A 12,995-nucleotide genomic window follows, 5' to 3' on the forward strand; every position below is an offset into this window, starting at 1 on the left:
ATAATTATCAATCAACTTCGCCAACTGCCACTTCCTGGAAACCTGACGCGAGTTATTGAGAATATGCTTTCAGACAGATATATAATGATGTCCACAGACGGAGGAATAGCCATGAAAAAGCAGATGAAAGGGTGTCCACAGGGCTCATGCAGCGGCCCCTTGATGTGGTCACTCGTCCTCAACACGCTTTTACAGATTAACTGGGGCCCGCGGGTATATCTACAGGCATTTGCCGACGATCTGGTATATGTTATATCCGGCGAAAACCATATGGCAATAACGGATGAAGCACAGACAGTGTTCGGAAAATTGAGCAATTGGCTGGCTAATAATAAACTACAAATGGAAGTAGAAAAAACCCGCTTCTTGTGGCCGCACCCAAAGAAAAAGATGAAACCTAAGATCTACATTGAAGGTATACGAATTCGACCGTCTCAGATAATACGATACCTTGGTGTGTACTTTGATAGTAAATTGAACTTTATGGCGCACATCCAAAAATAGGTCGACAAAGTAAATGGCACACTGCAATTACTGCGCAGATCGGCCGGATCGAAATGGGGAATGCAGCGAGCCTTTCGCAACATCTTGTATAAGACTATTGTACAAAGGCAACTTTCATACGGATGCGCCACTTGGTATCAGTACCCAACTCAAAAACAAAAGAGAGCTCTGGATATCGCACAGCGTCCCTTTCTTCTATATGTTACAGGAGCATACGTTACAACCGCGAACGAAGTTCTGTATGTGGCCACAGGCAACCCAGCTTTGAGTATTTACATGGAGTACGAGGCTCTTAAGACCAGACTGCTACATCTTGAAAAGGACATAATATTGGACGAGCAGCGACATAAGCAATGGCTGTTTCACCCAAGCACAGATCTCACCAAGTCTCAAATAATGCCATTTGGTATTGATAATATAGATTCCTTGGGCTCTAAGAAAATATTCACTGATGGCTCTAAAACAGAAACGGCTGCGCGTATGTGGTACTAGCGGAAGATGGTTCAATAGAGGAGCAATGGAGTCGAAGGTTAGCTAAAGAGAATAGCGTATTCCAAGCCGAGATTTTTGCGATACTCAATGCTGTTAAACGTGCGGAAGAGATGCTTTGTCCAGTAACAATCTTGACAGATAGCGCATCTGGCCTCCTAGCCATACAAGATCCTCGTTCACCTAACCCTGACATACGAAGTATTCGTCTTATCCTACGCGCTCACGACAACGTAAGGCTAGTCTGGGTCAAAGCGCACGTAGGTATTGCTGGAAATGAAAAAGCGGATCAACTTGCCAACGAAGCGACAACATTGAAAGACTTGGTTGTTCTACCTTGGCCGAGGAGTCATGCCCGCAATATCTTGAAAGACAGAATTCTTCATCTTTGGCAAGTTGAATGGAACAAGAACTCAACGAAAGACGCCTACAAGATAAAACGTCGAGTGGCTTTGCGCAAGTGTGTATGGCCGCTAACAAAAACAATCCTTTTAACTGAGCATGGTCCATTTCCGACATACTTGCAGCGCTTTGGGCGATCATCTCACAATGCTTGTAAGTGTGGTGCTACGGGCTCGCTATGACATTACGTCTGCCAATGTCCACACACATCAGCGTTTCATTTTGGTCAGATGACGGCATTTAAAGAAGAATACTAAAAAGTCCGATGAACTTCTCGCACATTCAAAATTTGATTCAATTTTTAGACCGTAACCTATATTTGCTGCATGAGAAGAAGGGTGGACTACGGAAGAAGCAGGATGAATTTCAGCCTTCCAAACCAGTAAAGCTGATACTAGGGAGAGTCTACAACTAGCGGCCACGTAGGGGTACTGGAAATTCACGAAACTGATACGTCGTTGAACGGCGAACTTTATTGGAGAAACTATAAACACTTAACATGCTAATGAGGTGAATCAATGCCACCCATAATCCAGCTAGCCAGCCGATGTAGCTTCGGGAATGATGAAAATCTCCTAATTGCCCTGGAGAATTAAGACGTAGGATGCTTATGGAACAGGAATGTGTGCTTAGAATGAGCTAAAACATCTGGGTGTCCGAACATTGGCTGACTTGGACCATGACGTGACGCAAACATGACATCGATTCGTCGTTGTACGGCCTACACGGCTAGTGACATCCAACGAACGCGGACGGACCGCCACCAACGGAATTTGATTATCGAGTCCGGACGTGCCAAGGACGTTATAATATCAATTTAGATTTCGATTCTTAGATCACGATTTATCATAATTATTCCGTTGATTTATACTTCTGTAATTGGACTTGTTATTCTGTTATACAAATTTATATATATATATATACATATATAATAAAATTCCGGATGCACCCATCTTTCGGGAACGCTTTGATATCTCCTTGAGATGGGAAGCGGGGTGCGTCCGGTCCTTCAATGTTCAATGTTGTTTTCCATATCATTCTTGAGCGCATACCTCAAAATACCTTATGACAAAATTTCATTCAGTTTCTGTGAATGGTATGATAGTTAGGGGCCCATATGTCGGGATAGTTTTTTTTATAATCACCCTGTATATTACATTCTTTTTTGGAGTCTTCCAAAGTGAAGAGCTTGTCAACTCTCTTCGACAAGGCACCGCAAATTTCGAAGACGTAAGTTTTTTAAGAATGAGGCACCTTCGAGACCACTTTCGAAAGCACAATGCAAAATGTGGAAATTACAAGATCCAATGTAAATAAGGCAAGGTGAACCAGATAGTTTTACTGAGTTGTTCATCATTTTTAAATTTTACGGTTTTGTTCACATTTTACTGTTCAATGCCAGTGTAATCATTTTTGACAAATGAAGCACTTCTATTTCTAGCTCTTTGCTGAGCATTGCAAATATTGTCTATGCCTCTTCATGCCTTAAAAATACAGAAGACAACTGAATGCTATTGGGTAGCATCAGAATCACCAAACCTAGAATATGCCTATGTATCCAACTGCTTTGAAATGCAAACTGTTGTTTCACCTATTTGCACCATAATTTTGAATGATGAAAGTTACTGTCCAAGACCATGAAGTAATAAATATAAAATCAATTTTCCATCCAGACAAGTTTTTAATGACTACTATACTTGTTGAACCCTCAAATTAAGCAAATGAAAAATTAATCAATCAAATGGTCCACATACACCCCCCCCTCCTCCAAATTACCTTAAAAATGATACAATTTCTGCTTTGGCAGAATCATTAATTGCATTCTCCAACATTTGTAATATTTGGCAATATATAAATAGTTTCCTGCTCAATTAAAATCAATTACACAAATTTTGTCGATAGAATTTGGTAAAAAAGTAGGACAGAAACTAGAAAGTAGGACAAAACCGAGAAAGTAGGACATTTTACCAAAAAGTAGGAAAAGTAGGACGTGTGGGAGCCCTGAGTGTGTGAACATGGCTGGGTGACCAAAAGGATACGCAAGCATGTGAGTGATTTAGAGACACAGGCGTGTTTATAGGGGGTCCATTGCAGATCATTTAAGTGATCTGGGAATACATCACAGACCACTCAAATGATGTAGAACTGCATCCCTGGTTCACTTAAGTGATCTGGAAACGAAGTTCATATTTACGAAATTATGTTTGAGGTTGATGATCCCACATCAGATGACTCAGAGTGCTACATTTGATCTGTGGGCCACGTATACTGTAGACCCGCCATGACCAATTCACCACTAAACTCTAATAAAACCTCTACAAAATTTTTCGGTAGTTGCACCAAACACAAAAAATCATATATGCTCGTCAGATATTCAGCCAGCATTTAATTACATGTAAATACACTATCAATAGTGAATGTAAACATTTCACATGAACCTAATGCAATTATTATCGGCAACACATCACCATCAATTCCCTTATTATTTTGTTTCAATACTTAGAATCCCTATAATCTTAAAAGAAATAGTAATGTCCATATTTTGTTTTCTCTTTGGGATAGTCTTCGGGAAATGATGGCCTGTCGTCCTTGTATTCTTTTGTGGGGAAAATCGCCTCCGGGTAAGGTCGGTTTGTTTTGTGCACTCTGATCTCTGTGAAGTAGCCAACGGGTGGTGTATCCAAATTCATTTTATCCTTCAAGCAACTTTCGAGGTGCGTTCTCACGTTCCGGCAACTGGAAAAAGAAAATACCAATGGCTAATGAGTCCAACTTGAATTAAATTATATATGTCTAAATAATTTCAATAAATATCAGTGAAGTATAATGGTAATGCTAGAGATTTCTTCCAATTCAAATATGAACGCCCTTATAAAGGGTTGAGAGAAAATATAATTTCCAATGTAATTATAGCATCTCCCAATAGTTAGGGCATCTTAATGAGTTCAGAGGCCTACTTCAGCCAACAATCAAATTTTAAAAATTGTCGTACACTTTCCCTACAGGCATGTGTGGATCCAGGATGATATGTTACTTTACTGCACACTAACTCAGGTCATATATCGCCGTATGGCAATTTCCAACAAAAGAGTTGGATGGGAAATAAAGGTTCCATCTATCTGTGGTCGCCCCAGGTTTGGTAGGTAAAAAACTTGTTTCGGATGTTCTTTGCTCGGATTCGAACCCGTGGACCTCGATGGTAACCTAGGGTGATATGTTGGGAAGGAGGACTGATTGTTTAGGTTTGTAGCCTCAAAGCAGAATGTGCCAAAATCTGTGATGTAAGCCGCAGAACAACCTGGAAGAACTTTAAGGAAAAGTAAAGAAAACATTATTATAGGAATTTTCACCACGGAATGTTCCCAGTCAGCTGAGGGCTCATTGCAGAACAATGTAAAAAATAAAAATACAAGGCCAGAACAGGCAAAATGCCCAACAAGGTGGGCTGAGAAAAAGATGCCCATAATATTCTGCTTCGGGGGTTCGTAGGATCGTCTCTTATTTTATGAAACAGACAGTTTTTTATCTGGCTCTCGGAAAGGGCAATCATCCCCCACCTCTAGATCCATGTACCAGGTTTCGTATGCAAACCCAAATAGTTACATCTTAAGGTTCTTTTATGAATGTACAATATAGTCAGGGGAGTTGCAAGTTAACCCGTGAGCGATAAAAGTTTGAGAATCACTGGGAAGGAAAATAAAATAAAAAAGATGAAATTTCTGCAAACAAAAAATTACATGAGCATTTGCTCTTGCAAATATGTGCTGATATCATGAAAAATACATTTTACGTCATCTTTGGCTTTATAATCATGGATTGTAATGCCAAAGAGGGCCACTAGGCATTGAATTGATTAGTCTCTGGCATGGATCTGGACTGAACCTCAACCATGGCTCACATTGTCGCTACTGTAAAGCAAACATTTGGACACATTGTTTTTTTTAAGTTTGATGGGCATGGGCATATTTGATGCAATTTGTGCCATTTTACATTTTGAAACAAAGTCTTCAGCTACTGGAACCAGAAAGTATAGACCAATACACCAGATGACTTCTTCAAATGCAGGTGTATGTTGCTCTCTACTTCTCGACTTCCAGAAGATTTTGGAGCTGAATCAATGCTGCTGCAACTAACATTGACATGACATGATCAGATTCCTCCTGCTGCACATCTTTTGCAAGATATCGGAGCGTTTCCATAAAAGGGCTCTTTTCGGGGTATGTCGAAAGGCTGTTCCAGCATTTTGCCACAAATTACTGAGCTTGCACTTGTCCTTTGTTGCCAATACGCTATCACAAAACGATACATATATAAAAGTACACACAACAGATTTGTGACAATTACTACTATTACTACTAAACTACACATGCACCTCGTCCATATTCCTCTGCAGAACCTCTAACGAATTGGTACATGTTGGAATGTGTGCGTATGTGTAATGAATATAACACAAAGTTTGTTTCTGTGTCACGTGTGTTATTTCTGGTGCTGCCATCTTCCATCCAACTGTCTAACTATGAGTGAAGTGTGTTATTGAATAATTGTATTGTAAGAGATTAACATGTCATCAGAATTCAGAAATGAAAAACTACTTTTTTCCCTCATTTAAGGTTCATGAACACTTGTTTCCTTGGAAATCGCTGATATTTTAACTGGTTAACTTAAAGGTTGTGGCACTTATGGAATTGATAATTAAGATTTGCGCTGATAACATGATACACATGTATAATATTTATCGCACATAATTGGATGTGGACATACTAATGGGCTTTCATCTGCTCACTGTTCCATTCAAGGCAAGCCGCATAGTCTTCCAGCTCTTGACGGCAGTGCTTCTTAACGCTACGGAAAAATTCAACACCACAGGCAGTCACAGCTTTACCTTCATCAAGACACTTTCGAGCATCATTTTCTTCCCTGCGACACAGCATGAACTCCTGCAAGATGGAAAATTTCAATGAGAACAGAAAAAGAACTTTCACGTCTGAAATTCTGACTATGATATAATCTCCTTCTGCAACATTCTCCAGTGCCTTTGGTGCTGCATGTCTTTGGAACCTGACAATCATTGCCCCCTTAAGCAAAGTCTTCATCTGAGGGAACAGTCACATGCAGCGAGATCAGGGGAATAGGTTGGTTGTGGAAGTTTTGACAGGTAATCTGACACCGGGGGCACCCATGACTTCTTAAACATGTGCATGATTTGATGAGACGTAAGCAACTAGATCTTTGAAAGGTCAAATTACAGGTGCTCTGTCATGATAATGCTCCATCACATTCTAATGCTTCCACAACCAGCGTATTTCCATGATCTCCCCTATGTGACTTTTTTCCTCAGATGAAGAGTTTGTTTAATGGGAAACGATTCTCGGATTCTGAAGAAGTGCAGTGAGCAATGATGAAGGCACTATACTCTGTTCGCTCTAACTTGGGTCCTGATGTAAATAAACCGCTGTACCAATTTTTGATATCACTCTGCATCTTTTATCTCTACTGGTTGTAATTTTACCCACCCCTTCATTACGTGCTCCGAACACGTGCGTTTTTTAATCAAATGTGAGATTGTAAATTCCTTATTAAGAATTTTCCTGGAATTTCTTTTTGACTCCCCCCCGTCAGCAAAACACTGACACCCCCCCCCCCCTGTCAGCAGCTTATAATATTTCATATCTTCAAAAAAGGTAGTTGATGACATAAGCAACCTTCAAACCCCCCCCCCCCTCCCTTCCTTGTCATCAAAAGTCAGCAAATCTGAAACCCCCTCTCCCACCCCTCGATGCTGACGTAATACTTGAATGACTCCTAATGCATTGTTGAACTATGTGTCATTTCACTTCCATCGCCAATTGTTGCAGGATATTTTGCTAACAGTCGCATTTCAGCACACATTTTTTTTCATTCTTGACAGTGTTAAATAGCTTCTGTTGGGCCGAGGCCTAGTAACTTCAAACACTTCAGAATTTATTTTTTCTGATTTTAATTTCATATTGTCGTGACTTATTTTAAAAATTCGGTAGTTTGAGTTTACCACCCGTTCAATTCCGTTGGATTATTTCAATTTATTACGACCATTTTGGATTATTTGTGCCTCAAGGATTATTATGTGCCCCAAGGATTATTTCTAATGGATTATTGCTGTGCCGTTCAGGATGGGGGAAAAACAGCAGGTGAGTGGTGAAAAAAAAGCTTTTCTATTTCCCTTTCGCAGGGTTACGTTAGACTCAGCACTGTTTGGCTTATACTGCTTTTTCACCAAAAAGTTTCGTACCGTCAGGGTCCAACAAAATAGGATATCTCAGCATACTTAGCCTATAAAATATTAAATAATCTCATATTGAAATACCTAATACCTGGTCATCCCTATTGATATATAAACTTAAACCAAATCAGTGAAATTTACTTTTTTTAAAAGGAAAAAAACAACCACTTTTATAACGTACTTTACACTGCTCATCACAGTATTTTCCGAAATGGACACCTCCAGCTCGCAATATCGGTGTGGATAGAGTAAGCTCTTGAACTTTCAGCTCTTCTTCCGAAGGTAAATAGAAATCTTCGGTGAATGGCATCGCGAACAATCGCAGCTACAATATAAAGTTAATATGCATATAATAATAATAATAATAACATATCAATGGCTTAACAAAAAGGAATAATAACAATTATTATTACAAAGAAAAATAACATACAAACCAAGATCTTGACCTCTACAATTTTATTCCTAATTCGGACGGCTTTGACCAACACGATGTTCATCTCATTCGGATTTTTACAGCTTACGTACTGGGAGTTTTTCAAATTGGTTTGACAATACAGCCGAGAAATAATAACTGTGAAAACAAAAAAACAGCCATTGATATGAAATTTAGTTGTGCTGCGGAAGTCGATACGAATATATCCACTGCAAATGTATTTATCTCTCGTGATAATAGCAAAGATGAAAGAGTTGCGTGAACTATGAAGTAGTACTTTCCGTTCTCACTCGATTAAATTATACAGTACTTTCTGTGTTTATGGTTGTTCTCCTGACAAATTGTCTCATTTATTTTTCTTAAAGAAGTGAAAGTAATAAAAACTACGCTTTTATTTACATCCATTTGTTTACCCTGTGCCTGGAAGTTTTTTTTTCTGTAATCGGTTTGATAATATAGCCGGGAAAATAATGGCGGTGGAAACAAGAAAAGCCGCGGATATGAAATTTAGTTTCGCTGCGGAAGTCTATACGAATATATCCGCAGCTAATGTATTTATCTCTTATGATAATGGGAAAGAGGGAGCCGTTGTGAGCTCCGTGAAAGTCAAGCTCCACAAAGATTTCTTGATAATATCGGTCAGTGAGACGGACAATGTGGTACATCAATTGAAAATAACGGCCCCCGGAAATTATTTCATCCCACTCTCTTTCTACAGTGTCCATTCGAATATGTCTTTGTTCGACGAGATCGAGTCCGGTTTGCTCGTGGCCGAATACGTGAACGGTAATTTGAACGAACCGCAATCGAGTAACATGTCCATTTCGTTCCGGGTCCAGATCAACAGCCCTCCGAATGACCCGCAAGGCACCACGTGTGGGACGAATGCTTTCAAGGAGCCGGAATCGGATGTCTCCTATAAGGTGTGCTGTAGGCAGTGTGGGGCCAGTCTCCGTGATGGACCCATATCATTCAAGAAAGTGGTGCCGGTGCTCGGTGATCCCATGGAGGTGATCACGGAATCGTTCTTTTGCCACGCGCACGACAACGGGAAGCACCCGGTGCCATCCCAGCAAGAGGATGACTTGCTATTCACTTACAATTACTATCGCATGAGCTGTTTTCACAATGACTGTCTAAGCTGTGGGACTGGGAGTAGGAACGTGTACTGCGCCGGATGCCGTTCTTTCCTTGGCACGAAACAGAGCAGGAAGATTAATTGCGACGATAACGTGTTGCTGTGCTTCAAGGATAAAGTTTTGTTCAGCACTGCGGATGAGGTACCGTTGGTGTTGCCGAGCGTGACAGATACGAGCCTTTCTTTGCTGTTAGATATCATAGAAAAAACTCAAATGAACTCTATGACATGCAAGCTGGTCTTAGAGGTTAAGGTATGGTGTATTTTGTATAGTGAATAATAATGAAGTACAGGATGTTCACAAAAATAACTTTGCAGATATACAAGTCCCTGGCGGTCCTAAAAATCCACAAATGCAAACTTTATTTCTAGCTATAGGTGTTTTAGAGTATGCACTCAAGAATTAAAAGAAAAACAAAAACCTAGCTCACGTGGAAATGAAGCAATGAAATTTTAAAAATTTAAGATTGTAGCACTCATTTTTAAGAATCGCAAAATGATCGGCGCAGTATAAAAAAACATTAAATGGCATTGGAGTACCACCAATAGCCATTGCCGTCTTAATGTATGTGTCCACCTGGGCCTCAAGTGAAGAGGGCCTCAAAAAAATGAAAAGTTGGGTTTTTTGAGAATTTGCCGGGTTGGGCCTCAGAAAAATCACTTGTTCCAGGGCCCCCATAATGATATTTAGACGCCCTGCCCATAACACTGCAAGCTCTGGTGCTAGGCACAGACAAAGAAACGCGAAAACGACTAATGCAGATCACATCACTGTTGCAGGAAATCACTGACCAAAGAGGTTAGTGCACCAACCTCTTGCTGAGATTGGTTAATTCATAATGTATTAGGAGTTAATCGATGTTTACTCTCACCACCATAGCATGTGTGGTATATTGCTGAACCACACATGCACCTCGCCTGCATCCACTGCAGGATTTCTAATGAATTGGTACATGTTGTGAACCTAACGTGAAGTTTGTTACTGTGCAATGCTTGTTATAGTGCTGCCATCTATTTTTTGATCTATGAATGAAGTGTGATAATTGAAGATTTTACCATTGTAGGCCGGTTGATCCCTGTGGCGAGACTTTTCAACATGGAGATCAGCTCGTATTTGTGCCTAAAAATTGAAAACCACAGAAAACCAACTTCAGCCAGCCACCACTATGGCGACGATGGGGGTTTGAACCTGGGACCTAGTGATTCTGTCACTATGACCTCCCGATCACTACAAGCGGCACTAGAGCATTAAAGAAACAACATGCAATAAGCTGTGTAAGCACTGGAGTGCAGAAAAACAGCACAAAATAAACAAAACAAAATCCTAACAATAAGTTGGCATAAAAAAGGGGGTGCAGTAATGCCATCCATGTTTCAGGACCCGAAAGTATTATGTTGGCGACATATAGCTGTTTTGGTTCATCCAAGAATTCGGAGACACAAAAGTATACAGTATATTGGGAATTAACCATGAGATCTTCGTCTGCATCTTACACCAGCGTTTATGGTGCTATGGGTACCTTTCAATGCCATTCAGGGTTTTCACTGCGTCGATCACTTAGCAATGCATGGCAATGAGTATTAGCATTTGAATGTTTTAAAATTTTGTTGCTGTGACTGTGGCCGCGAGAGCTAGGAGCACATACTTCTAAACATCTATACCTAAAATTTAATTCTATACAGTTGGTCAATTAGTAGTGTTAGTGACAACTGAAATATTTGGATGAAGCAATAACGATTCCATTCTGTTGATAAATATTAATTATGGTTTTTTGAATTTGTATATATTAGGTATCACCCTCATCGGCAAAATGCTTGCTTCTGTGGGTGATGTCTCTCAACATGAAGCTCTACAGAACACAGCAGAACGAGCCGAGTCTCCAGGTGGAAGAGAAGCTAACCCTGGAACCAGTCATGAAGGTCCTATACCACGAAGCGAGGCCAAACTCAGAAGCCATTCGTTCGTGGATGCATCAGTTCGCCGTGGACTACTATGCCATCAGCGACACGATGATGCAAGAGATATTGAAGATATTATCCAAAAGCTCGGCTGGAATACCAGCATGTGAAGACATGACACCATCTTTCAACGTTGGTTACTTACCTGTTAGAGTCTGAGCATATATATTTGTTTCGTGTGTTTAGTGTCTCTTTTTCCGAAATGTTTATTATAGTTTTGTTGTTTCTGTTCGAGTACAAATTGAAATTGATGCCAATGACTGTGTAATTATCGCTAAAATTCAAATAGGTGATCATGGAATATTAGTGAAGCATCTACAGTAAAAGTCTGTTATAGTGAGAGCTTACAATAATGGAGAAAATTTGTTGTTGTAACAGACTTTTCATTACAAGCGTGGGTCAGGATGGTTGCAGATTGGTAATTAAAAAACCCTACTAACTAAAGAAAACAAGCTAAAAAATATTGTCGTTAAAATATTAATAAATTCGTCACTTAAATCATGCACATGAAAAGGAATGCAGGCTACTATTGATGTACTAAAATTGCTCTAAATTATGTCAATTTGAAAGGCGATGTTGGCAATTTATCATCATTTTGGCCTAATAGAAAACTTGATGACAAAAATATTATATTGGGAATCCATTTCTGTACCTAAGCAATTTACGTCTTCAGCTTGTTGGCGGCGAATCACAAATTAATTTTAATATAGTTGGTGCTCATTATAATGATCCAGCATTACAGTGAGCATTCTGTTATAATAACTGGCTGGATAAGTTCTGAATGGTTTCAGACAACAACTATCATATATCGTCACCCCACCTCCTCAAGTATGAATGTGTAATGTCCTTGAGAAAAAAAGGACGTTGGAATGTTCACTCTACCCATGTTACTCTACAGAAATTATTTTCCTGAAATGTTTTGTAACATTCTTTTTCAATAGGGATACACATTCATGTTTCAGGCAAAAGTTAGATATCCAAATAACGTATACAGAGAAAAAAAAGTGACAATTTGCACATTCGTGCTTCCAGCATGAGGGCGATGATGTTTTCCTTTCGATTTAACTGGCACTTGGATATAACATCAGTTTACAATGGGATGATGAGGATTGTTATAATGAGCGTGGACTGTAGCAAGATTCTCAGTACAAGTCGTACCCACGTTATGTCATACTTTTACTGTATGCAATGGGTGTTCACATTTACTAGTGATGATCAGGTCAAGATGCAGTGACCAGTCCACTTTGATAAATCGGAAAATTTGTTACTTATTTCAGTTGTTTTTGTGATAATATTTCGAGATGTTTACATTCTGTCTAAAGTTACTATTGTCTAGCACACATTTAATGCATTTAATGAGTGTAATATTTGCATGCATTGCGATAGCTCGTTTGGAGTCGGCACAAAAAGATATTGCAACCAAAATTAACCTGACACAGCATTTTGCCCAATGGGATTTATATTCTGCATCTCTCCATTCGTTTTCGAAATGCTATTAATGGCAAATGATAAGATGTAATCCAAATATATGAACGTATCATTATATGTTAATCAAAAATCCAAAATATTCCAGACTTCTCGCAAATAGCTAAACTTCATCTCTGGACATTCTTATTGTTGCTCGGAAGCTTGCTATCTCGCAGCACATTGATCTTCGAGGTATGTAGTTTGATGCTTCTATGATGAAACTCTTATCCGTGTCTACAATGTGTAACTAACTCTGTATGTATCTATTTGTTCTCGCTGTTGATCAAAAATTAAAATATGTAAATCAAGGTATTTTTTAGCGAGTGTTTCTTTTGTTTACTCAA

The 12,995-nt window shown here is 39.4% G+C and overlaps 3 protein-coding genes across 4 annotated transcripts; 2 read left to right on the forward strand and 1 right to left on the reverse strand.

Annotated features, from left to right (window-relative positions):
- The first annotated feature begins 1,106 nt into the window (after positions 1-1,106).
- On the forward strand, positions 1,107-1,577 carry LOC149080893 (uncharacterized). Its single transcript, XM_089237397.1, has one exon. The coding sequence runs from the start codon at positions 1,107-1,109 to the stop codon at positions 1,575-1,577; it is 471 nt and encodes a 156-aa protein (XP_089093523.1).
- Positions 1,578-3,761: 2,184 nt separating this feature from the next.
- ND-19 (NADH dehydrogenase [ubiquinone] 1 alpha subcomplex subunit 8) lies at positions 3,762-8,379 on the reverse strand. 2 transcript variants are annotated; one of them, XM_089237568.1, is made up of 4 exons: positions 8,085-8,379; positions 7,836-7,979; positions 6,157-6,332; positions 3,762-4,131 (listed from the first exon to the last, which is right to left on the reverse strand). In XM_089237568.1, exons 2-4 carry the CDS (start codon positions 7,962-7,964, stop codon positions 3,912-3,914), a joined length of 525 nt encoding a protein of 174 aa, XP_089093694.1. In that variant the 5' UTR covers positions 7,965-7,979; positions 8,085-8,379; the 3' UTR covers positions 3,762-3,911. The 2 variants fall into 2 exon arrangements, with proteins under 2 accessions (XP_089093694.1, XP_089093693.1); XM_089237567.1 differs by having other exon boundaries at positions 8,089-8,203.
- A 101-nt stretch (positions 8,380-8,480) lies between these two features.
- On the forward strand, positions 8,481-12,963 carry LOC149080895 (uncharacterized). Its single transcript, XM_089237566.1, has 2 exons — positions 8,481-9,478; positions 11,017-12,963. Exons 1-2 carry the CDS (start codon positions 8,558-8,560, stop codon positions 11,341-11,343), a joined length of 1,248 nt encoding a protein of 415 aa, XP_089093692.1. The 5' UTR covers positions 8,481-8,557; the 3' UTR covers positions 11,344-12,963.
- The last annotated feature ends 32 nt before the right edge of the window (positions 12,964-12,995 follow it).

The sequence above is a fragment of the Pholcus phalangioides genome, unplaced genomic scaffold (assembly GCF_987345545.1).
Source record: "Pholcus phalangioides strain wild (caught in Gottingen) unplaced genomic scaffold, Ppha-v1.0 ptg000010l_1, whole genome shotgun sequence".
In the NCBI taxonomy this organism is placed as follows: Eukaryota; Metazoa; Arthropoda; class Arachnida; order Araneae; family Pholcidae; genus Pholcus; species Pholcus phalangioides.